General features: G+C 29.7%; 1 protein-coding gene across 3 annotated transcripts in view; it reads right to left on the bottom strand.

Annotated features, from left to right (window-relative positions):
- LOC107449631 (astakine) overlaps window positions 1-27,237 on the bottom strand; it is a 101,474-nt gene that overhangs the window by 9,958 nt on the left and 64,279 nt on the right. For 2 of the 3 annotated variants that reach the window (XM_043044034.3, XM_043044033.3), the window contains exon 3: window positions 3,177-3,256. In XM_043044034.3, coding sequence (XP_042899968.1) covers window positions 3,177-3,239 — 63 coding nt within the window. In that variant the 5' untranslated portion in view covers window positions 3,240-3,256. Of the gene's footprint in view, window positions 1-3,176; window positions 3,257-10,628; window positions 11,012-27,237 lie in introns of those variants that run through there. The other variant, XM_043044032.3, reaches the window with a different exon arrangement.

Genomic DNA, 27,237 nt, shown 5'->3' with positions numbered 1-27,237 from the left:
TGAAGTTGACTCTCATTCCTTAAATAGAGTTTTGCCTACCTATTTTAAATTTAGGTTTGGCCTTACAAACAAAAATCACATATTCCTGAACTGCGAACTATATTTTGAATTATTTTGCTCACGTGAACTCTTTGTTGCTGTCGTAGGCAAGTGAACTTTTAAGTGAAGTTAATTAGATTATATGTAGGCTATCTAAACATTGGTTACAAATCTTGACTGTCTCCCTCATATGTATGAAAATATATTTTCAGATTATACCGTAAACCGAAAATAAAGCCATAATGGATGAACGTATTCTTTGATTTGATTTGCTAATGTATTTAATTTCTGTCTGTCTATCTCAGGTGAACTTTTTAGTACAGTTAATCAGATTATACGTGGGCTACCTAAAAATTGGTAGCGAATCTTGACTAACTCACTAATGTGCATGGAATTATATTTTCAGATTATACCATAAATTAAAAGCCCTTGGAGTGGTTGAGCAATAGTCTTTGCTATGATGCGCTAATATGTTTAATTTCTGTCAATCTAAATGGAACATTAAAATCTGTTTAAATTTTTGAAAATAAATGTTACATTCGAACTAACGGGGTAAGAAAAAGTGAATGATTAAAAAAACAAAAAAACAACTGTCTTTCGTAGCATTCCGAAACGTTATTTAAATTTCAATTTATGTAGACAAAATTGCTCAATGCGATTCTAATTTAGTTGTTTTTAACAAGATAAAATTTTTCGCACTGAAGGAAAGAAAAAAAAAGCTAACTTCAAAGTGTTACTGGTATTTGAAAATTCAAGGCAAGACGGGGAAATGTAAAAAAATGGGAGTGTGTCTGACAAACAAATCGCCTGCGCTTTTACCCGAGAGATTCGAAAGTTCTCGAAGTTTTCGATTTATTTATTTCTTCTTCCGAAATGGGGTTTATTTTTCCACTTGCAAAGTGACAGTGAAAGAAGTGAAAAAAATATAAGGCTGTCAATTTGTTTTTTCGAGGTTGTTAGTTATAGGCCACCTTTATAAAAATAAAGCAGATGTATTTTATTCGAAGTAGATTTTTAAGAAACAAAAAAAAATTGGTTGATTTACATATTATTTATTAAGAACACGCTTAGCAATGCAAATAAAATATTTTGAAATTCCTTCTGGGGTATAGTAGAACATCACATTGAATTATTTGTCTCGCTATTTTAAATATTTGTTTGAGAACAGAACAAAATATACACTTAGGAATTCAATTTTACTATGTTTCAAAATTGAATCAATTTATAATTGGAAGTATATGTTAATAACTGATTATATTGCGTAAGATTAAAAATTATCTGTGTTTAGGGCTCAGTTCATCATCCTACATCATCATCAGTATCATTTGGTTCATCATTATTGTTTGGTCGAATCATCATACTGGAATCCTTTTACTCCAATGAACTGATTAGAATCATTTGAATTATATTGATGATTCGATTCACCTATTTCTACTTTCATAACAGTTAATGTCTTTACACTGTAAGAAATGAATACTCAAATTTCACGAAACTTACTCCGTTTTTGACGAAACCGTATCCTTGCACGTGCTCCGAGTGAACATTTCGTTAAAGTGACGAAATAAAACTCGTCACTTCTTCGAAGAAATGAATTTCGTCATAAGAAAAGAAACATTTCGTCTTTCTAGTTTCGATCGTCTAGTTCTCATTCTAGTTTCGTCATTGTAGTTAACAATAACCCACAATGCAAGGCGATAAGGATTCGAGTTGAGGAAACGTTTTCGTCATAAATTTGAGAGTTCGCTTTTCGTCACAAATCACGTAATTTTGGGACGAAATGATTCTCAAAATTAACGAAATGCAGTTGAATCGTTAAAAGTGAGCGTTTATTTCTGAGAGTGTGTATTAAACAGTAATATGAATTCGTTGCAATCATAAATTAACAATTCAAAGGGGTATTTCTTTGCCCTCCTCAGACGATGGCCATGGAGATTTAAGGAGATAGAGTCAGATGGTCGAAAAAGAAAGTTGGTGCTTTGAAAGTTTCGGAAATTGTATTAATATAGAAAGTTTTTTTGTTTTGTTATGGTTTTGTAACTTCTTGGATTAGTTTGCTTTCCTGAACTTTTGTGAAAGAATCCATTCGTTCCATTTTGCCATAAATAGCATTAATTTTGCAGATGTAGTCTAATGTTCGACGATGTTAGCCCACTCTAGTCAAATATTGAGGAATATTCCTCTTTGTGGAGAATGCTTCAAACAAAACTAACCTGAATTAACATTACATTTGGAGAGGAAAGACACGAAATCAATATACCTCTAATCCATGATCTGTTTGCGATTTAGGTCATTTCTGTGCAGCCGGGTTCAAGACACAAATAAACCTACCATTTGATAAGATTTTGACTTACACTGCAGAAAATTTCGGAAATTCAGACTGTAAAATGTAATCTTTTGCAGCTCAACGATACAAGGAAATTAGAGCTCAGCTTAACTAGAAGATGACTGCAGCTTTCTCCAAGTCTGATTTGACATTATGAATGATTTTTTTTAAAGTTCCTGTTTATGTTTTTCCTAGAACCATATTAATAATGTTGACTGGATGATGTAATGGGCAGAAAACTCAGAGTTTGAAGCATGTTTTTTGGTATGGAATCTCGGTTATGGTTGAATACGAATTTAAAAAAACCCATGTCAAATGACGTTACACATTACTGACATTTTGGGTGCATAAACCGTAAAATCCATTTTTATCGTAAAATACCGCAATTTTTACAGTAATATTTATTTAATTAAAGTGATTCGGTGATTTCACGGTAATTATTACTGTAAAAATAACGGTATATCAAATTTTTGTTCCGCAACATGCTTCGGCAAAAATTGATTTTATAATGGTAAAATTTCCCAGCACCCTGAGTTCCAGTACTTTTTATCTTAATTTGATCAAGAATTTTTTTACAGTGAACACATTCCCCTGTGCATGTTTCTATTTTTTTTATTTCTTAAATTTTTATCACAAAGAGTATTGGCACCTTGAGTTACCTTGTCTCTGCAAATTTACATCTTTTTTCAGTTTAACAACAGTGTGGATTGCCTGCATCAAAAGAGATTTATCCTTTCAGAGCCAACCCAGTTTCTTCAAAAATTTATGCATTATTGTCATTAGAGCATGCAGAGTATTTAAAAAGGGGACTTACTTGAGAGAAACAGCATACTAGCATAGCAGCGAGGAATGCATACATATGAACAGGAGTGCCCATGTTTGAACTTGAATTTTCTGAAAGGAGAAAACACAATTGTAAGCCTTTTCAGATATATTAAATCACAAATTTTACCAGCTATTCATTAAAGCAAAGCAAATCTACACGAATGAACAGTTTCATTATGAGAAATGCATTTCAGTCAGTTATAATCCAATAGGAATAGAAAAATCCAACATTTTTAATATTTTCGTTTATTTTAGCGTAAATCTATAGGCTAAAATAAATAGCACTGGTTTACGTAAGTCAGTTTCAAATGCATTGTAAGTGCGGATGAATTTGATATAATTTATCTTATTAAATAAATAGTATATTGTTCAAACACCGTTAAAATGTCTTTTTCGTGTTGGCAACAATGAACTGAAAATATCGAATGAATGAGCAATTATAGACATGAACACTTAAACGTACATGGTACCACAAATTTCTGAATGACAATTTTTTTTCTCGCATGGTCAACGAAAAGCTAAAACATATTGAACTATAAACTGGACAGAAAGGAAAAATCAAAAGCGAGCAGTTAATATAAACTAACTGTTCCATATTTATGTTATAACTATTAAGTTACACAGGCTCAATATTAACTTAGAGCTTTAGTTTAGTTTTAATGATGCTACTTCAAAGCATTAATAATCCGTGCTGCTGTTCCCGCATGAACTTGCGTCCTATCACCAGTTTACCGCCGCAGTCACGTTGCTACTTCAATGCCGGAGAGAGATGCGTTTTATAAAATAAGATCGACTATGTTCTTCTTTTATTTTCTCATACTTTATTTTGGTTTTAATTCATTCCACCAGCTTATATTACAATATAAAGACACTATGAGTTTATGCAAGAATAATGTCCAACTCAAAGCTCCCACTGCATATAAAAAGACATCTCTACATAAGTTGTATAAGGCCAGTATTCACATACGCCTGCCCGGTGTGGAACTGCCTAACTAGCAGCCAAAGAAATGTGAAACACTTCAAAACAAGCTTTTTTAAGAAGAATTACTGGTGCCCCTTGGCACATACCCAACAAATATATACGTAAAGACTTAAATATAGACACTGTAAGTGAATACATTAATCAACTGAGTGCCAGCTTCTTTCATAATGCAAAAAATACGAATACCGTGAACTTCAAACAAATAATGGATAAGGAACTCATACAAGATAGTAGGAATCATAATCCGTTAATAAATTTACTGCTCTCCAATTGGATTCTTTCACGCAGATTTAATAGATAAGCCCCCTTATTTTAACATAACACAGACATTCACAGTTATGACTCTAGGCCTACGGCGAACCCGGTGAAGGAGCAACCTTGTAGGGTCCGATCCGGGCAAGCTGTAGGGCTATTAACTTTAGCACGATGAGCAATCCGGCACCAGCGGTCGAGCACCGGAACGACCGGGTCATCGTCTTAACAGAGGAACATAAATTGGAAATAATGTTATATATTTCTCATTACTATCAGATCAGTACATAATTTTGTACATATTTCTTTTCATCGTCTTTATCTGTGCACTATTTTATATTAGCCATCTACTCATATCTATTAAGTTTATATTAAGTTTACGGTTATATCATACATTTCTATAAATCATGATTTGAGCTGCCCATGCAGCAAGCTATCTCAGCCGCCAACTGCCTCTAACTCCTTATCTTATCTACGCCATTAGTTCCAGTCGGCATAACGTAGATTCCTAGGGCATAACATAGAGTAAGAGGTCTGGTGCCCGCTTACGAGGGCAGGTACCTTATCAAGCACAGATCGTCGCAAGAATAATGAATAAGTTGTGTAATCAAAAGTTGAAATTTATAATTTTTTTTACTTAGAATCTTAACGTATATGACAGGATACTGAGTTTCAGAAATCCATTTTAAAAAGGGCATGCACACAAATTTAAGAAAACATAAAAATCCAATGATCTTGTGAAACAACTTCGAAGTGCGAAGCAATCCGAATGGAGCTGCGAAAGCAACTCCAAAAATGAAAATTGCATCTGGTATTTATTTAAAATTTGATTTCTAAGGAACTATTCGACAGATTTTGCTCAAATTTTGTATATTGCCAAGTAAAGTTACATTCTTTAAAATTATATAGAAAATTGAATCACCTTACAATTCAAAAGAATTTTTGAATATTGTAAAATAAAATAATAAAAATAATAAGTATTTACTAAAATTGATATTTTGCATGGATGCATCTTTGCATCAACCAATTTTACAATTGGTATCAAAATTTTTTCAATTCGCTTATAAATTTCTCGAGATATGGCGAAATAGGTAAAAAATAAAATTAACATGAAAGGATCCAAACTTTGGACTGCTCTTCAAGACAAACTATGAGGACCATATTTTCTAGATTGCGACTACCCCCTATAGTTTGAGGGTCAGAAATCCGAATCCATCAAAAACAAGCATGTTTGTTCAGAAAAGGTACTATTTTGAGTCTGATTTCGTAACTTAAAACCACGTCTGCGCTTAGCAAATTTAAAAACACTCCCTTGAACCATTAAGAACAAGTCCTAGAACATGAAGATCAGATCATTAGATCAAAGGTTATTCAGGATGGCACGTTTTTTGAGCTCTAAACGAACTGAGTTAATATGATATAATAATACAGACTACAGTTAACTACTGTTTTGATTAAAACAAATCTATGAAATACAGCAACTTATAACCCTTAAATGAATGCACAGAACTAGTTAAATACGATTTAAATTTATTCTAGATGTAAAAGGTTGAAATATTTATCGATATCGGTCGCTTCATTCCACCCCGTAGAATGTTCTGCTCAAATCAATTTTGATAAGTGTTTGGGACATAATTTCTCGATTAATATTTAATACTTTTGCAGACCAATAAAAGGGAGGTCTAACAATTCTCTTCAATCTTGAGAGAGGTGTCCCTTATTGGACAGTGTATCCAGGGGGCTATATCCGGGGGTCATAATGAAGGAGTGCCATCTCTAATTTAGAATATTTTCATCCACTAGTCAATGTATTGAAGGAAATGTCGCCATCGTATTAAAGACAGCTTCGTTTCCCTACTTCTTTATTGGAACGGAATATTAGATTTTGGCGAGAACGACTTTTGAGGGCAGTTCTAAAATGGGGAGAATATAACACAGGTTAAGAATTTAAACTCTAACAAAACAATCAAGTTTGCATTTAATTCACTGTAAAAATTTTGAATAAAGTTGTAATTTGGTCAAGTGACATAAATTTGTGTCATTGCAAAACAATTTTTCTTAAATACTTTTGAATCATTATTTTTTTTTCTACCTAAAGAGTCTATTTTGAACATCAATGATGTTAACGAAGTTTTTTTTTTAAATTTTTTCAATTTTTAAAAAAAAATATTAACAGCGTCTTAATGCTAATAAATAAAAAAATATGAGTATAAAATTTAAATATGACGATTATTTGATAATATCTTAAACAAATGAATTGATAAGTTATATTTGACTGTGAGAAAGTGTTTTTAAAAAAGCAATTGAGTTTTTTTTTATGCATGTCCAAAAAATTAACGCCCCATTATTTTAACAAAAAGTAAAGTAAACTGAGAAAAAAAAGGTACGGTCTAAATCATGATATGGGAATATGGTTAAATTTACCGTGTTTCTAGCAATATGGGAGCACCAAAAAGCTCGGTAGTTTTTACCAATGTGCTTTGGTTATGATTTTGGTAAAATTAACAATTAAATATGCTTTTATAATCTGTGATAAAGTTTTGTAAATTCGTTAAAATTTGGCAAGTTAATCATGCGATATCTTAAAACATGGCATAAAAAACCATTTATTCGTTTAAATTTACTTTTCAAGCCTAATCAGTCGAAAAACCAAAATTAAAATTTATAAGACTCTTATTCTACCTGTATTGCTCTATGCAAGTGAAGCATGGACACTAAACACAGACACTCAGCGTACTCTTGGTGTTTTTGAAAGGAAGATTCTTAGAAATATTTTTGGCCCAGTACAGGAAAGAGGCTGTTGGCGAATCAGATACAACTTTGAATTTAATTTAATATTTTGTCCTAAGACGTTTACATTCTGCAGAAAACAACAGGATTTCTTGAAATAATTCTGTTAAATCTATGTAGTTTATGTTATTAATAATTTCAAGAAGCCAGGAAAATGACAACACAAAAACCTACTCATCTTGAAACATTTTTTGAAATAGATTTTGAACCAGAAATTTGGTTCTTTATTCATGCAACAAGACATGCTCTTATAGGAGGGTATCTAATCAATCTATTAACATAAGATATTGATTGCTGGCTCTATTTATTTTGGTTATAAACCACTAAATAAAAGTAGCCAGGAAAATTACTGATTTTCTTGGGACAAGCAAATTATTGACAGAAAATATTATTTTAAACGAAGTTTTTGTAAATAATACGCTCTGCGTATATTCTAAAAACGCTTACACCGGTTGAGATAAAAAAAAATTGGATATTGAGAAATTTATGGGAAGTTTTGAAGCTAGTTATTATTGGAAACATTGTTTGGGACATGCCAGAAACATGAAATTTTGAAGTTCAATTGAATTTTTTAACTATACAAAACAGTCAATGCTAGTGCAAAGTCATTTTAAAAAGCTAACAGCAATGCAATTTATTAATTTTCTTTTAAAAAAGTTCTCTTAGTATTATAGTATTAGATCTTGGAGCAAGGGACAGTGAATCGTCATATTTCGTGAGAATCACCCATATACCGAAATTTTATAGCAATAATTGCTGTAAAATCAATTAATCACTCTTATAAAATACATATTTCTGTAAAAATTATGATATAGTAAAGTAAAAATGGAATTTCTGATGATGCACTAAAGAAGTCCATACTTTATATCTTAATTTGATCCGGAATTTTCTTACAATTGAAAAAAATATATTTTTATTTACAGTACACTTTTCATCATTATAAATATATGTCTTACACAATTTTGATCTTACAAAATGGCGATAATGATAGTTTTAGCATGTTTTGATATCGTAATGATTTTTTCTAGTAAATTTCATTTCAAGAAGCAGCTAATTTTATTTATGGCTGTCACTGTGTTATAAGGTAAACGTATATTCAATAACTTTTTCTTATCTTTAAACTAATATCACGCTGAATGTCATTACTATTAGAACAAAACTGTAGGCCTACATAAATGAATAAAGCAAATAACAAAAAAAACAGAAGCATTCAATTTGCCTTGAGAAGTTATTAGTTTGTCAAGTCGATATAATTTCGGTCATAAAATGGTTCAACAATTTCTAAAAAAAGGATGATTTAGTATTTAAAATGTGAATGAATTAAAGTATTTTAAATAAAGTTTAATCTAATTGCCTTAAAAAATTATACGCTCAAATAATGACATTTACGATTGCTTTATTCGCATCAATATGAGTCGTATAAGTTTGCAAAGAATGCAATTTTTCAAAACTAGTGCACAACATAGAAGCATGTCGGTGTTTAGCTTCAATACACAAACAAGGTTCGTGCCGTTAGAATATTTCGAGTAAACGAAATGCAGCTAAACATTTACTCAACTCGAGAAAAACGCAAAGCATTTCTGAAAGAGTGCCTTCTGAATCGCCGAGATAAGAAATTTTCGTGAGAACATCACATTAGCATTTGATGCAGGAAAGGCGAATTTCTCCTTTAATACGAATGTTCATAAATTAGTATTTTAACGCTAAATTATGAAGAGTAGAAAAAAATAGGGAATTGCGTATTCTGCTTCATTTGTAAATTTTAAGTAATGTAAAAGAAGAAATATTTAAGTACTTTCCGCTTAATGAAGCTGTATTAAATGCGAACGGAGTTAGATTAATGTGTGCATTTGTAAACCTAAACAATACTACAACTTGCTCTTTACTTACGGGATTTAAAATAATGGTCCTTCTAGGAATCATTGATACTAATAACTTATTCGGAGTGTGCTATACACATTGGATGTAGAGTGTGTTATTTTGAACAAAGTCGCTGTACAATTTCACTAGATAACTAGCGATTATTAACTATTTAGTCATATAAAAAGCTTTTTTTAACTTATAGAATACTGTGTTTATATACATACAATGAATAAAATCACCTTGAATAACTTTTGATCCAATGATCGCATCTTCACGTACTAGGATTCAATCTGGGTGTGGACCTCAAATGTGCTAATTATTTAGTACAGACGATATTTTAAGTAACGAAATCAAACACAAAAACGCACTTTTTCTGATTAAACAAACTTACCTTTTTTCCACGAATTTCTGCCACTAAAAAAAAACATAATCTAAGCAATATGGTCCTAATAGTTTGTTCAGGAGGTCGGTTCAAAGTTTGGACTCCTTAATATTAATTTTGTTTCTTTCGTATTTCGTCATATCTCGAGAATTTTTTAAGTACATTGAAAAATTCTTGCATACAGTTATAAAACGTGCTTATCCATTGATAATCCAAGAGAAAAATATTTTTTATTAAGTATTTTTTATTTTTTGTTATTTTATTTAATAGTAAGGCATACAAATTTTTACGTCATTTTAAAGCCTGTTACTTTATTGGCAAAATACAAAATTTGAACGCAAATGGTCGAATAGTTCCGCATACTGAGAAAGAGGGTGTATATTTCAAATTCAAGCTCTCAGGAACAATAAGATTGACTTTGTTCAAATTTTGGGTTTTGCCATGTAAAATTATATTCTTTAAAATGATGCTAAAAATTTTATACCTTACAACGCAGACATTTTTCGACTGTTACTAAATAAAAAAAATATAAAATAGTAACTAACTATAAAAAAATATTTTTTGCTTGAAATTATCTTTTGGATTTGTCTATTTGGATAGACAGTGTTTACAACTGTGTGCTGCAAAAACGTTTCAATTCACTTAAAAAATTTTCGAGAAAGCACAAAATGCGCAAAAAATGAAATTAACATAAGGGGGTTCAAATTTTCGACAGTTTTCCTGACCAAACTATTAGGACCCTATTGCCCCGATTGCGACTAACATCTATATTTTGAGGGTCAGAAATCTAATTCGAAGAAAAGGTATGTTTTTTTTTATTCAGAGAAAGTGCGCTTTTGTGTTTAATTTCGCAACTTAAAATATCTTCTGCGCTAATTAATTAGGAGGTCACCCCCTAAAACTATTAATATTTTTAACAGTGCAGAATAACGCAATATTTAATTAGTAAGCTTCTTTTTAGTTTTTCTAATATTTTTTTTCTCAAAATATAATATTACATTTTAGGAAAATGTTTTTTGCTGTTATTAAACAAACATTTTTGCGAAAGTTTATTACCTATGACCATAAACTTACATATAATTTACTGTATTGTATAAATAATAAAAATAAGAGAAAACCTCAGAATAATAATAGCTATATCACTCAGCGTTATATTAATTATAAAAACTTACCTCTGAAATAGTGTTTAATTTATAACACACAAGCACCACACCAACTCATTTAATTGCTCGTGACACTCCAACTTGGAAGACGTTTACATCAGCAGCCAGTTGGGAAAGGTATATGGCTTTTAAATTTTTTATTCACAGCGACGTCAAAAGCCGGGGTTGAGGACGGAATGTACGATACCAAATAGTGCACTGACCTCTCTTTTATGAATCGCCGAGGATGAGAAAGTGAAAGCCCTCTTGTGGTTTTTTTGCGAGAAGGACAACTTCACCTGAGAAGGTCAAACAAGGGTCCGGCCTTCACACCTCATCTGAGGTTCGAAACTTTAGAGAGCGTACCCAACCAAACAGTATACGTTTCACCCAACACGTCGTTCGCAATGTGTAAGCAGAGAAAGTGTTTTGCAAATAAAAGTCAATCTGAGTACGTGATTGGCATTAAGAAATGGGAATGAGGTGTCTGTCTTTGCACGGACATTCAGAGGTATTGGATGAGTCATTGTTTAAGCAAGATGAACTTTTAAAATCATTGCTTTTTTGCGGTTTTCCCCGTCTGACGTCTCGACGGGGAAATATTTCAAAATAGACGATTGCAACTCTTTGCGAGAGAAAAAAAAATTCCTGAATCTCGAAATTTCATTTATTTTATTGAGAAAAAAAAAGAGAGTAAGAGAGGTAAGGAATGCTGCTTGTACGCCAAATCTTTTCACTTTTTCATTAAGTATCAATTCTAATTTCATTTTATGCTCCTAGGAGCTCTGACACTTTAAGATTTTTATGGGAGACGAAAAACTTTCTATATTTTTCACAGGCTAGCTTAGCTTTCCTCAATTACCCTTCTCAAAATCTAAAAAAATGCAAAAATTATAAGCCTTTCCAAAAAATTTTACGGCTTCAGAGATCATTTAATAATTATTTTAACCTACTTAAATGCAAATTACTATAATGTGATTGTGCACACCTGGCCTTGATATGGGTCAGTCATTATGTTTTCGACAGTTTTTCTCTAAGAAATTGTATAATATATATATATATATATATATATATATATACATATATATATGTATAATAAATAAATAAATACAAGAAAACACGAAGAAAGTTAAGAAAAATCGTTCTTTTTCCGTTTTTTTTTAAATAAAATTTCATCCTTTTTTTTCTTTCTTTTTTTTTAAAGCTGTTGTTTGTTATTTTTTTACTTATTATTTCCCCTCCCCTTTTTTCTCCATATGTCTATAATTTTTCTTTGTTTTATCTTTATCTTTAACTTATATATATATATATATATATATATTATTTGGACAGCCCCGATTGTAATTATTTCCTTTTAATACAAAGAACAGCAACTCATTCGTTGACCAATAAAAACATAATTATGGCAATTTTCAAGGAAATATTTGCAATAGACACGTTTAAGAAAGACGTATCCAAGCTGTTAATAACACAGAACCTCTAATGTTTCAGGAAAAAAAGCTTTTAAAAAATTGCATCATATAAATAACAATTATTTCTTTGTTAGAATTGTTCCTCTTAATTTATATTGGACGTTTCAAAAACCGAATGTAATCAGTTGGGTTGAAATAAATGGACTATAATGGACATAGCACTAGGAAATGTAATGAACCTGCTCATGGGTATCCTTTAGTTCTACCAGATAAAGTAAAAGCTCAGCTTCAAAAATAACTCTTAGTGCTGTCAATGATTTTACGTGCTCCTTTATTCTAATAGAGTAAGGATTTTCAGATTTTCAACCATCCGAGCTAATTCCGTCTACTAAAATAACAGAGCATATTTCTACAATGTATGAGGAGTTTTTTCGAATCCGTGCCAGTTATTTGATTACTCACTCATTTCTATGGAAGGAATCGACACCGTTTCTGAATCTGTACAAGCTTGCTTCATCCGCTGCAACTTCTTTTAATGCTGGTCGAGATTGTATTTCGATTCCATATATCGCAATCATTTACGCTGATGTGACAATAATGGTCTATTTTTTTCCGTGGAGATGACCATTGGATTTTTTGCGACATATTTGTCGATGGCCGATTCCAAAATACTATTGGAAAGAATTAAAAAGGTCCACTCTATTACACACCCTGAGTAGTCACCTTGATGACTTGGGCTAAGTTTTACCTCGAATTGCAAAACGTAAAATTCTTCCCGTTTGTTTGCATCTCGAAAAAAAAATATGTATAAGACAGCGATTAAAACATTTTCAATTCCCCTAATTTCAATTTTCCTAATTTCAAAATGAACTTCTCAAGTGTGTTGACAGAGATTATCAGGATTTTCCAACCCTATTTTGAACATTCTGTTTAAACTGATTAAATAATTATTGTCTTAAAATAAATGACAAGCTACAATGATACACGAAAAAACAAATTCTGCTAAAATTATCGTACTGTATGGTAATGCATTCCTGTTAAAAGAAATCATTGTTCTGGTTAATAAAACCAAAATATATAGTATTTAAACCCTTCATTAGGCGATTTTTTCTACAGTTAACAGAAAATTCTGGTTTTCAAAATTATAATTTTTATTAATACAAATCTAGTAAAAAATAAAAGACTGAAAAGTAAAATCAATTGAATAAATTGCTTTTATTACAAGCTCTAAGGCATCATAATTAAACTACTTAATTTTACATAGTTTACGAAATTTCATTACATATTATAAAACCATATTTTACGGTTAACTTTATCAAACTTTTACAAACTTTTATTATACTTTTTTTCTCAGAGTACTTTAAAGGTTTTATAAAATAATTTTAACTTACAAATATACTGGTTATTACTTTTAAGGTGAAAAGCGATTTGATTTTTACTTTGCATAGTTCATAATAATGCACAAGAGTTCTTTAAAATTTTCAATTTAAAATATCTTTACATATCTAAGAACAACACTTTAAAAATATGTGAGAAAGCTAAAACATAAATTTTTTGTGTCTCAGAAAAAAATTTATTCTTTTCTATACGCGTATTGAATTTAAGATAAATCGTGCTTTTTATCTCTTGTAAAAAAAGGAAATAATGAAAAATTTATTAATGAAAAGAATTAAAAACTATTCCTTTTATAACATTTAATGGCATTCTTTAACGGAAAAATTTTTTGTTATTATTTTACAATAAGGCATTCCGAAAGTTTTGGGACATTTAAACGGTGTTGTCGCATCATTAACAGCAGTTAAAGAATTCCATTGTTGCTAGCATTCGGAATTGTAATTAGTGAACTCAGAAAACAACACTGGAGACAATGAAAAAGAGAGGAGGAAAGATTTATTATTTGCTTTAAATAAACTAGCTTTAAATTATTTGTGACAGAATTCAGAATAAATATTAATAAATTATAAAAACTATTTTAAAAAAACTGATTGTTTTAGTTTAATTTGTTTGCAAAAGAATGTTATATAGAAAGATTCGAAACATAAAAAGGGATATAAATTTAAAACTAATAGAAGTTTATCTCATAATGAATTGACTATATATATTTACTATATATATATATATATATATATATATATATATATATATATATATATATATATATATATATATATATATTGAAATGTCAACAATCACTTAGTGAATGTCCAAAATATTTGATCTATCCGATTTGATATTAATTAATTCGTTGATGTTATTCGATATTTAAATTTCTGCTGAGGATAGATTCGGTGAAACATCAGTGGAACATTCGGAATACTGATTAAATACATACTGTGCAGTGGCACTTGATCTTGATCTTAAGAAAACATTTATGTAGAGCATATTGGGCAAATGTATACCGGTGGATATGTCAACTACCACCAATTTCGGTCATTATATATAAAAACATACATATAAATCATTCGATAATGCATAAGCACTTATTAAATTAATATTATATCTATATTTTTCTATTATATCTATATAAACTTTGATTATTAATAATCTAATTTAGTTAATAAATGGATTATTTCATTTGTTTTGAAATGAATGAAATTTGTTGGTAGGAATAGTTATAAGTTTTTAAATAAATCATAACTTAATAAATAAATCTTTTGAGATGTAAACAAATTGCACAAATTAAACAAATTTACGCCTTGCCAGTGGACATCTAAAATTTCTTACTTTTTCTCAGGGTATAAAATCTTACCCTGTTTGCCCGAAATGCCACCAACATCAGACTTCAGCCGAGCATATTTTAGGCTGCTTAGGACTTCTTACTTAGGGAAATTTACACTTGTCCTCTCCTTGTTTCCGACTTTTTACTCGTCAACGGTTTTATGGACCTGGTCTGACACCGCCAGACCTTCGGAGATAAGTAACAACAACAACAAATTAAAAAAATGATGCATGAACTTTTAGTTGAAAAATTCTGCATGAATGAAGTTCTCTAAACAAATAAATTTTAACTTTCAGATGTCCTTAGAGGATTAATATCTATAGTTTAAATCAAGTTTTTAAACTGAGATTCAGTTTTTGTAAAGTTTATACACCCAAATCAGTTTATACAAAATAATATTCGATACGTATGAAGACATGCAGATATGCAATTTTAGAATAAGAAAAAAAGTCTTTTTTAAAATCTTTCTAGTTTGTAAAATATACAGTTATACATTTTCACCATCTTTCCATCTTTAAGTTTTAAAATTAAATATGTTGCTAGACATTTTTAAGCGATAGTGAAAATGTTTTCAATAAATTAAAAAAAATGTAAAAAGAAACATCTTTGAAAAAACGTGCGTTTTAACAGAAATATAGAATAAATTCATATAGAGTAAGTCCAGGATCGTTGGCCATAGTTTTTTCGAATCGAAATAAAAGTAATAATAACAGAGATATAAGAAAGGATTATGCATAGTTTTAAACTCTCATACAGGTACTCAACACATTTTCGGGAAAAAATAATTAAATATTGAGAGCAAAATATGAAAAAAAAATTGCTTGGAATTAAACTAACAAGTGGCCATAATATTGAGGTGAGATGGACATCTAATACAGTAAAGGAACGTGAAGTTAAATTATGGAAAATAGCACATTTCACACAATTAACCATAAAAAATTTACTATGAACTGAAAGGAATGAATTTTATTTTGGAAAATAAGTAAAATGAATCTAAAAAATCTAATGTTCACTGATCCAAAAAGAAAAAAAAAGAAGGAAAAAAACGGAGCACCCTGAAAAACTTTTGATCTAATGATCGGATTTTAAGACTCTATCTTGATAGATCGAGGGGCTGTCTTCAAGTGCACTAATTTTAATAAAGGCAGTCGATGCTCTTTGTTACGAAATCAGACATCAAAACGCACTTTAAACATAGCTTCTTTTGACGAATTCGAACTTGTGAACCTCAAAATACCGCAATCTGGGTATAGCCGCAATCTGGTATATATGAACCCAATAATTTGGTCAGGAAAGCGCTATAAAGTTTGGACCCCTTAATGTTAGCTTTACTTTTTGCATATTTCGCTATATCTCAAACAATTTTTGGAGCGAACTGAAAATTTTTTACACACTTTTATAAAATTCATTTATCCAACGATAATTTCATACAAAAAATAAATTTTAGTAAACATTTATTATTTTTTTAGTATTTTATTTAATAATGGTCGAAAAAATCTTGAACTGTAAGATGAACGAATTTTTGGGTGATTTTAAAGAATATAATTTGACATGGCAAAATGTAAAATTTTAGCAAAATTGGTCGAATAGTTCCTGAGAAATCGAATTTTAAATTTCGGACTATTTTGAAACTCAGTTTGTCAAGGACTATACAACCGATTTTGGTCAAATTTTTTATTTTGCCGAGCAAAACTATTTTCCTTCAAGTGCTCAGGTCCTCAAAAACTTAAAATAAGTAGTTTCAATATGGCAAAAAAAGCTAAGAGTTTCTTTTTAATAGCTTTCTTTTTAAAATTACAAAACCAAACCAAATGAAAACCATTAACGAAATTCTGATTCTGTAGAATCGGATAATATGTAGGGTTTTATTGAGTCGGTTATAGGGCTCTGAAGGATAATAAGTTAGATATGTAGAATCGGAATGTAATGTTCGTGCGGTCCTCAAAAACTTAAAACAAGTAGTTTCAATATTGTATAAAAAAGATACGAATTTCCTTTGATTAGCTTTCTTTTTAAAATTATAAGACCAAACCAAACGAAAACCATTAACCAACCCCCAAATAATATCTCATATCTAATATCTATATGTTTAAAGATCCCCACATCTTCCCCACAGCCTGGTGGGGAAGACTAATTTACTAAAATGCACATTATTTTCTTACTTATTCTTATTTTCTTTCTACTTATTTCTTTTTAAAAATTATTCAAGGATGATGTGATCACTGATATGTCAAAGCGTATTAATGAAAAATGGCCATCTTTCCCCGATTTTATGCTGCCATCTCTCCTAAAGTTGATAATGAGATGAACAACCGATTTTTTGCGTCGCACTACTATATTATTCCGCAGCGTTTTATTTAGAAAAAATAATGGACTACATATGTGTTTTAAATGTCCAGTTGCATAACCTACGCATACCAAGTTGCTTGAAAAAATGCATAACCTACGCTTTGGAAAAAAATAAAATATTTAATTCACGAAAAATATTAGACCTCTAAATATAAACGCTACATCTTTACATACGTTTTGCAGTCACAAAAAAACTATTCTTAGTCTAAATTAATGAACAAGTTAAACTGCTTCCTGCAAAACTGCATCTGCTGCAATGTATTAAAAAATATTGCAGATATTCGCAGCTATCTCATCTCTCTTCAATTTCAATTTTGTTTAAACTTACCATACTCAATACTAAGTAAATTTTAATTTTTAAATCAAGCAACAAACTTTTAAAAAGATTGAAAATTATTTTGCAAACTATAAGATTGTAAAGAGTAACGAAGATTCTTAAAGCGAGAAGTAAAAGAATTGCGAGTAACGGAAATTATTATTCGAATAAATTTATAAGTTAATTTTAAAAAAATATGATAACATTAAAAATGCATTTTTAAGAGATATTTTGTTATTAAAATAAAACTATTTTACTCTACGAAGCTTGAAACGAGTAAATAATATTATAATCTCGGTGCTCATGCCCCATAATGCAATTTTATCGTAAAAATATTTTTAAAAAAATTGATGCATATTTTAAATTAAAATTATATCGACGGCGAACGAACGAGAGCTGAATAAATTAATACAATATTTTTCCTTTTTTGTTATTTATTCTAAAATTCCTATTTAATCCTCTTTCTCGAAACTCTATCTTTTATTATTTAGAGAGTTCGACTGACAAAATTTAAATTCATCTGGATAAAGTAGAAATAATACCTTAAGTTTTTTTTTCTTCTTCGCTCTTTGCCAAATAGTTTTCCCTTTAATCTAATATTTTCCCTACTTCTCACGGGAAATCAGGGATAATGCGTAAAGACTTACGAAAACTTCTAGGCTTAAAGCTAAAGGAGATATACGATTTTCTATCGAGTTCGTAGAATTTAAAATTCCCCTGGACCTAATTTATGTGTTGCATAGACGTTAATGGTGTTGATCATTTTCGCCAAACAATATTCTCTTGGCTTAGGTTTCGTAATTGGCCAAAAGCAGGAATGCATCCGACTTATAAAAAGAAGCCTAACGCTACAGTAGATTTTATTCTTTTAAAATCAAGTCAGCATTAGCTCTTATTATGAGCTTGAATGACCATTTTAGATATAATATTTTATTCGGTCATTTGCTGTTGGCGACATTTTTAAATATAAAATCTCAAGCAAATTTTCCACATTTTTATACCGCAAAATTTGTTTTTAAAAAAGTATTACTGTCTATGATATAATGATAATAGCAAAAGCTTCATTTATTTTAGAAAGCTATTTTAAAATTAATTACTTTTTTTGGATTAAATTCGTATATCAACACATACATTTATAGTCCTATGTCAACACATGCATTTTTAATTAATGAACACATTTTAAATTTTTATTAAAAACTTTTAATTATTCGGATAGCTTGTTTTGAATCACAATAATTCTTTTAAGATTTTGTCCTTTTAATTAAAAATCAAGTCTTGCTTCAATATTCTTTCTCTAAATATCATGGCAGTGTCAATTGAATCATTTAAGCATTTTTATTTACAGTTTTTCAAAGTTAGGCCTTTGTTTATATTTTTAATAAGTCAGTTAAGCATTTTGTTAACAACTCACGAACTGTGCATACACTAAACTTTTAAATTCATCATTTGAATTTGAAGTGTAGCTTTCATAGCATAGCGTATGTAAGTCTTCAGATGCTAAAAAATAATTGTGTTTGCTTAATAAATATTAAAATTTTAGTTAATAAGTTAATTATATTTAAAAGATAAGTTAAGAGGGGTTGTTATAATAATTTGAACGTATAAATTATTTATTTTAAATGAAATATAAGCTAATTTGGTAAACTTATCAACTAATAAATTAATAGTAATTTTTTGTAAAAGCTGTTAAAAAAATTTTTTAAAGTAGGTAGATTTATTTTAATCTGAAATTACAATCCTAACTAAATTTTAATATTATGTAACAATCAATGAATGTTATTTTATAATAAGAAAATAAGCTTTATTTTAATTATCTAGAAAACTGTTACAAAAGCAAACTACTATATTCGAAGTCAATTTTTAATATTTATTTAATAGAAGAAAAATATTGTTTTAAACATTAATTTAATTTTTTTATTTCTTAGGGTATTCGATTACTGACTTCAGCGTGCCAGAGGAATAAATAGAATTTTGGAAATATGCATTTTACAGTTACTAAAAAAGCAAATAAATTTCGTAAATAATCACAATTTTGAACAAATAAAATAAACAATGAACTTGAAATGTTTAAAGAAATTAATTTTGTCCAAATTTTTCACCATAGAAATCGATCGAGTTTGATAAATAAAATTTCAAATGCGGTAAACAAATTGTAAGTAAATTAAGTTCTTTACAAAATCAATCCGAATTAGTCAATAAATACCCATCCGAACAAGTAATGTGCCATTTATTAACTCACATTATCAGCTCAGGGAGCTTAATATTGATATATCTACTGCAGAGTGTTCATACTTTCCCCTTGTAACCATTTATTTTTATAAGAATAGCATAGGTTAATTAAAAGAAGTCAAATTAAAGTCTAACTGAAGATGAATATTTAATAAACGTATTTATTTATGATATAATAATTAATCATTATAAATGATGATAACTAATGATGAATAACTAATGATGATAATTATAAATGAAGAAGAATTATTTTAATAATTCATCAATATAAATAAGATTCATAATTATAAATAATGAATAAAAATAATTTAAAGGGGCAATGATAAAGCTTTTTCCACCATAAAAAGCTTGTTTTTTTTTGCAACTTAACAATCAAATGAGTTATTATGCAATTGATTTAATACAAAAGTGTAAAACAATTTTCCAACCAGAAGAAGTTTTAAGTCACAAATAATAAAAACGATCCCTCGTCTCCCTCGTTTTATTATTTTTTAAAAACTTTTTTGGAGTTCCTTTTAGCTAGCAGATAGCAAAATGTGGTGCCAGCAAAGGCTGGTAGATACGATTCCGCATCCAGCTTGCACCGTCCACAGTGCTGAAGTGAAATATCCTCAGTGGTAGACGGATCATGAGTTAGAGTCCATTTGCCGTCAGGCTAACCGTGGGAGATTCTCGTGGTCCAAATGTGGGTTTGTTCCACCCAAAAAGTCCTCCACGAAGCAAATTTCTGCCAATATTCGCGGAGTTGAACATTAGTAGGCGTAAATCCAAAAATTGGATCGGCGCTGAAAATTGTTCAACGACGCTGATAAAAAAAAAAAAAAAATCATTGATTCATTAACGTTTGGCAGCACAATGCGCACATGTTACTTAGGTTGAATATTATCCACAATTCTCGAAGAAGTAACAAAATAAAATAATAAAAGAAAGAACAACACAAATTGAATTCACTAAACTGTCCAACCTTTAAAATTTAATTTCTTTCCTTTTTCAGCCTAGTTAATTTTTATTTCTCTATCTGAAACTAAATAAACCAAATCCTAGCTTTTAGTAACAATTTTAAAGTAACGGAACAATTATAATTTATTGAAATAAATTACTCCTTTAAAAAACATTCTAGAAAGTAAAAGTGCTGACTATGCCTTTGCCTCATTTAGAAGAAAATATATGACTAAATTATGCAAAGAACAATTTACTTTAAGTATTTTTTAGAAGAAATTATAAAGACAGATTCAAATTTTATTAATTTATCAGCAAAAGTGGTTTCTCGAATGTTACAAATTTGCTTGAATCAAACGTTGATTAAAAGCTTAGCTCCAATCAAAAAGTTAAAACTTTCATTTATATTTTTGTTACTTGATTTGCAAGAGTGAACATTAATATATGATCGTTAATTAAAGCAAATGATTCGTTTATTTCACAACGAAAAGAGTAGCAAAAAAAAAATGTTTTATAATCATTTATTTAAAAACGAAGTGTAAAATGAATTCTAAAATTCCAATTTAAAATGGAATTAAATTAAGCTACAAACTAATGCAAACATGTTCGAATGTAATTCCTGGAAAGATCGTTTTTAACCCCCCTTACAACAATCAATAAAGGCTACAGATTAATCACGCGGATCCTTTTTCATCTTAACATTGGCAGAAGGTTGTAGGGGGTGTTTCTTGGACGAATGTAATCGATGTCAACTTATTCTTAAAAAATCGTTTTCGTATCAGGTGCAAGTAACGTTATTTCCTGGAGAACTATTTTTTAACATTTTTTTCTTTTCGGATACTGCTGAAGTCATATATTTTTCGATTTTTTTTTCTTTCCATTTTTTTATTCTCCGTGTAAGACAACCAAAGGGTAAGAGTAAATTTATTCGATCGCAGTTTTTTGGGATAATTCTAATGAACCGAATAATTTTTGAACTGAATGATTTTGATGAATGATTCTAATGAACTGAATGATTTTGATAATTCTTATTCATCGTTTCTTTCTTAAAAGTCAGTAATTTTTACGAAAACAAAGAACATTTTCTTGACAAAATATACAATTTCTGTAGTTTTATGCAAGAACATTTTTTCAATAACGAAATGTACGATTACCTGTATCCGATAAATAGTAATCTGTTCTTAAGAAAATGAACCTAAGGTATACAGATTATGTGACTCAATAAGAAGAGACATGACTCATAAGAAGAGGTAAGAAGAAAATAAACCTAAGGTATACAGATTATGTGACTCAATAAGAAGAGGCATGACCCATAAGAAGAGGTAAGAAGAAAATGAGCCTAAGGTATACAGATTATTTGACTCAATAAGAAAAGACATGACTCATAAGAAGAGGTAAGAAGAAAATAAACCTAAGGTATACAGATTATGTGACTCAATAAGAAAAGACATGACCCATAAGAAGGGGTAAGAAGAAAATGAACCTAAGATATACCGATTATGTGACTCAATAAGAAGAGACATGACTCATAAGAAGAGGTATGACTCAATGAGAAGAAGTTTTACTCTTTTATAAGACTAAGAAATTCAACTAGAATACGTTTTTTTTTTTCCTCAACTCAAGTTTGAGCTTACAAAGTAAAGATCTTGAGAGGCACAATGAGAAAATATCTATAACAATAGAAAAATAATTTAATAAGCTGAAAAATAACTTGATCTACAACGATAGAAAAATAGCTAAGAAATAATTTACTGAAAATGTGCCTAGAATTCCAATAACTTTTCTACAAATTGCAAATTCGAAAAAGACAGAAGATAGCAAATAAAAATAGCTCTTTCAGTATACCCAATATCAGCTTCAGAGTTGCATTTTAAGGGAGAACAGATCGACTCGCATGGTATTTTTTCTTACAATTTGAACAGTTTAATTTTTGTATAAATTATCGAATGTTATTATTTTTTTTTATTCCGCAATATTCCCCGTGCATTTTCTTATAATCCATCTTAATTTAACGTTTTGAAGTGTCACAGATTTTTTCCACAGTCAAAAAAATTGTAACGTAAAAAAATCGAAAAAAAGTCGCCAAACACTTAAAATTAAAATAATTTTTAGTAAATTGGAATTTTGGAGAAAAAAAAACCCTCATGTAAAGTTCATAAATAAAAATGGCCCTTTCTGCACGCCATATTTCAACTCCTTACTATAGCATTCCTACTGGCAGTTTGCATGGTTTTTTACTGAGTTTAGCAGTTAATAATCTTGAACTATTTAAGGCACTTACGTTCTTTTTTATGTAGAGAGATATTATGCAACCATCTAGCATTTATTTCTGTTTTAATATGGTTTCTAAACGGAGTAGTCCCGCAGTGGACTAATCGTGAAGACACGGTTCCTAGTAGAACACCGAAGTCACGCATCACTGGTTGCGGTCAGTAAGCGGGTGGGTGACCATTTTGATCAGCCTGCGTAGGTACCGAGGGTGCACGGTATCGGTCCTCGTTAAACTACCGTAAAGTGCTCGACTTAGCTCGCAGGTCATCTGGCTACCAAATCATGGGAGCCATCCCCTCCGCAGAGGATCAAAAATGCGGTGGCACGCCTTCGGATCCTCAGGGATGTTTCCCGCACCGTCGCCAATAGTCCACTGTGCAGCTCTAGTGCGACGTAAATAAAGTACCTACCTATCTGAAATTATTTATTAACTGAATATTAATACACATCTCAAACAAAACTAATTAAAAAGTAAGCAAAGTGCATCGTATAAGATTGTATAGTAATTCTAGGGGGATGTTCGAGCGAGTAAAGGGTAGAGATCACTACACAGCAAAAAATTCCAAACAAATTACTGTATATAAAGTAAAGGCATTTTTGGTGTAAAATGCCGGTAAAATCCATTTTACCTTAAATCCGTAAAATCCATTTTACCATAAAATATTATAGGGCAATTTTTAAAATAATATTTATTTAATTAGAATTATTCAGTGATTTTACGTTGATTATTACTGCAAAAATTACGGTATATCAGATTTTTTGTTCATTAACATGTTCCGGTAAAAATTTATTTTACTGTAAAAAGTACCGGCGCATAGAGTGCTGATGCTTTTTACCGTAATTTTCATATTACTGTCTAGCATATATTTGCATTTAAAACCAAAAATTGACTCCCATAAATTTATTTTAAAGCTGTCTATGTTTTTTTTTAAATGTTTTTTTTTATTCAAATGGCATAAAAATAACCTAATAAAAAACAAAAGGTATCTCAATGAAATGTTTTTGAAGTTTAAACTTTAACAATGATTAATTTTTTCTACACTTCGATCGAAAATTACTAGTTTTGAATGAATTCAATTAAACTCCCCTTTTTAAAAAATGTTGACTTAGCAATTTCTTTTACGAAAGTCTCCGATTTCTATAAGAAAATTAAAAAAGATCCTTTTTATAAAAAAAAATCTTTCTTTTTTTTTAAATGTAAAGTTTATTCAGTCTCTGTTATTGAAGTACTGTTTACTCCATTCTTTTTCACCCAAAAAGTTCCGGTATTTTCTTTTTATGCAAATAAAAGTATTTCATTATATCCTCTCACAAAGAACTTTAATATCATTTCTGGGAGGAATTCGCAAGAACACCGAATTTTATTTTTATTTTTTCTAAGAGAACTTTTGCTTTACTGAAACCTGACAACTCATTTTGTAAAAAGAAGCCAAATCCAAACTGCAGATGTAATCTGCTGTATTTCTTATTGTAAAGATACAAGAAGGAAAAAAAAGGAGGTAATAAGGCGAAGTGCTACCCCTGTTTTGTTTCAGTTTCTTCTTAAAATTGAGTTAAATCTCTTTTTTACTCTTTTGATACTACATGAGATTTGTTTCTCTTTGGAGATTTTACACAATTTATTTTCGACTCGTATTACCTTTTTCGAAGTATTTACATCGAGTTTTAAACTTGGTAAAAGAAAGAAAAAAATTGAACAAAACCTTAGGGTATACATTCCTTGAGGTATTTTATTTCACTTGAATATGAGATAACAATAAAAGAGAATCAGTTCAAAAATTATCGTTCTTGAAGCAGTAGTCACTTTCCTAGAAAATACTAGATGAATTAATAACTAGCGTTAGAGTTCAAATCATTAACGATGATGTATTTTGATTTCTGATAAAATGTTAATCAAGTATTAATATGTCAAGTTTTAATATTAATACATCAAGTATTAATATTAATATGTATCAAGTATTAATATGTTTTAATTTTGAGATGTCTCCATATAGTGTATGTTGAATAAAATTAATTTAAAAAACCAACAGTAATTACCAATTGCACATAATACCACAAATAAAAGAGTTTGATTTTAAAACTTCTACTCCTACTCCTATTAAAATTTTCATTCTAAAATTACGGTATAATAACCGGCAACAGTCTATTCAGCCAATTAACCGTAAAGTTTACCATAAAGAGCATTTTTTATCGTTACGGTTTTGAAACCACTTACAACTAGTATGGTTTAAAAATTATGATTACGAAACTGCACGATTTTTAACTGTTTACTACTAGTGTGGTTTCAAAACCGTAAAAATAAATTTAACTAGGTATAGGAGGTAGGTTGTGACTAAGCTGTGTTTTATCAAATGAAGCGAGGAATGTGATTTAATTAGTTTATTTTCTTGTACCAGCTATCGTAAGAGACGGAAAATACCAGATTTTTGTGTTAAGCAACTTAATGGTGCTGCTGACATCTTTGCGTGAATGACAGTACAGTATTTAAATAGTCCAGGGCCACAAACTGGAGAATACAGAACACTGGAAACTCTCCGTGCGTTGAAGGGAATGGTGGAAATATTGTGGTATCAATGCTGGTACACAAACCCCCGTTCCATCGGTCATGAGATTGACAGGTTAGCCTTTTCAGCTCCAAAATGTACTCAGCTGCAAGGAACTAAGAGACTTCAGTAGGTGGGCTTATTTCGTACGATAAAATTCTGGTTGTGTAACCGTATTAGGTGAAAACGGTTAGTAAAACGTTTTTTTTCCCCAAAGTTAACAGTTTGACTAACATCTTTTTTATGGTTATTTGTCTGTTTTGGTTGAATATGGAAAAATAACAATTGAATAAATTTTTGTTTAACCAATTTTCCGAGAAATTTTTTAGAGTGTATAGTTTTCAAAATAATTGTTCGATACACCTTTTCTCTGCTGTTTCATACAAGCTCACAATGCAGATAATGTTACAATCATGTTTACATAGATATCTGATTATAATTATATGCATAAAATGAAACTAAAAAAGTGAATAAATAAATAAAATACTTCCACTTTTGTTATATAAGTTTATGCATACGTATCGCATAATTATATTTTAGCAAACGCGTATGGAAAGCTCATTTTGATAAATATGTGTTCATCAACACTGTAAGAAATTCCGGATCGAATTTCGGTAAAAAGTACCGGTACTTTTTTATTGCAAAATCTGTTTTTACCGGAACATGAAATCTGCTGTACTATAATTTTTACAGTAATAATTACCATAATTTAACTGACTCTATTCAATAAATATCAAAATTACGGTGTCATATTTTACTGTAAAAATGGATTATATGGTGAAATAGATTTTACAGATGATGCGCAAAAAGTGCAGGTACTCTCGAAAAAAAGAACATTGCTACGATTTTGGCAAAGATTTTCAAAGTTTGCACATATTTCATGCAATGTAAAAAATTCCGGATCAAATTACGGTAAGAAGTACCGGCCCTCAGGGTACAGATATTTTTTACAGAAAAATCCACTTTTATCGGAGCATGTTACGAAACAAAAAAAAATAATCTCCGGAAATTTTACTGTAAGATCACTTTAAATTTAATTAAATAAATGTTACTGCAAAAATTACGGTAAAATTTATTTTAAGGATGAGAGGTGCATAAAGTACCGCTAATTTATACTGCAATTAGATCCGGATTTTTTTTACAGTGTACAGTTACAAATTTAAAGTTACTTGCACATCGTACAAACCACATTACTTATATCATGACGTTAGTACAGTGTACATCCTCCTTTCCTTTTAGACATTTTATTTATTTAATATTATATTTTCATTACAATTCGTCTCAAATTAATTCTTTGTTATATGATTTATTAATAAGAAAGTCTCCGAAAAAGCGAAAGCATATAACGCTAAAAAACAAACACATCTTTAAATACTCATCTATAATTATTTATTGAACAAAACTAAATCTAATTGAAATATTTCGAAATTAAACATTTTACTCGTCGTAATTCATTTCTTTTCGTGATTTGTCTCGTAAAAGGAGAGAGACGACGAGTGGAAACAAATCATAGAAACATAAATAAAAATATTACATTTCAATATTTGCAATTAAAAATGAATTTTACTAGTATTAAAAAGAAATGCATCACGTGATTTTCAATTGAGTTTATGGAAGAAATGATTAAAAAAAAAAAAAAGCTAAAGTAAATCTGTTTTCTTAATATTAGTTTTCACTTTTTATTTGCAGTTAAGCCGAAGATATATGCCAATTAGTATAAGTTTTCAAACGAAATCTCGAGAAAATGAACAAAAGGAAAAAGAAGCATTTTAATTAAAAAGATTTTAATGACGTTTTTCGAAAATATCCAATTAAGGAGTTTCCTCGCTATAAAAAGTGAAAAGAGTAATTAGTAGCTAAA

Source organism: Parasteatoda tepidariorum, chromosome 2 (assembly GCF_982258835.1).
Source record: "Parasteatoda tepidariorum strain Cologne lab strain chromosome 2, Ptep-v5.0, whole genome shotgun sequence".
In the NCBI taxonomy this organism is placed as follows: Eukaryota; Metazoa; Arthropoda; class Arachnida; order Araneae; family Theridiidae; genus Parasteatoda; species Parasteatoda tepidariorum.
This window is presented reverse-complemented; position numbering and strand designations above follow the sequence as displayed.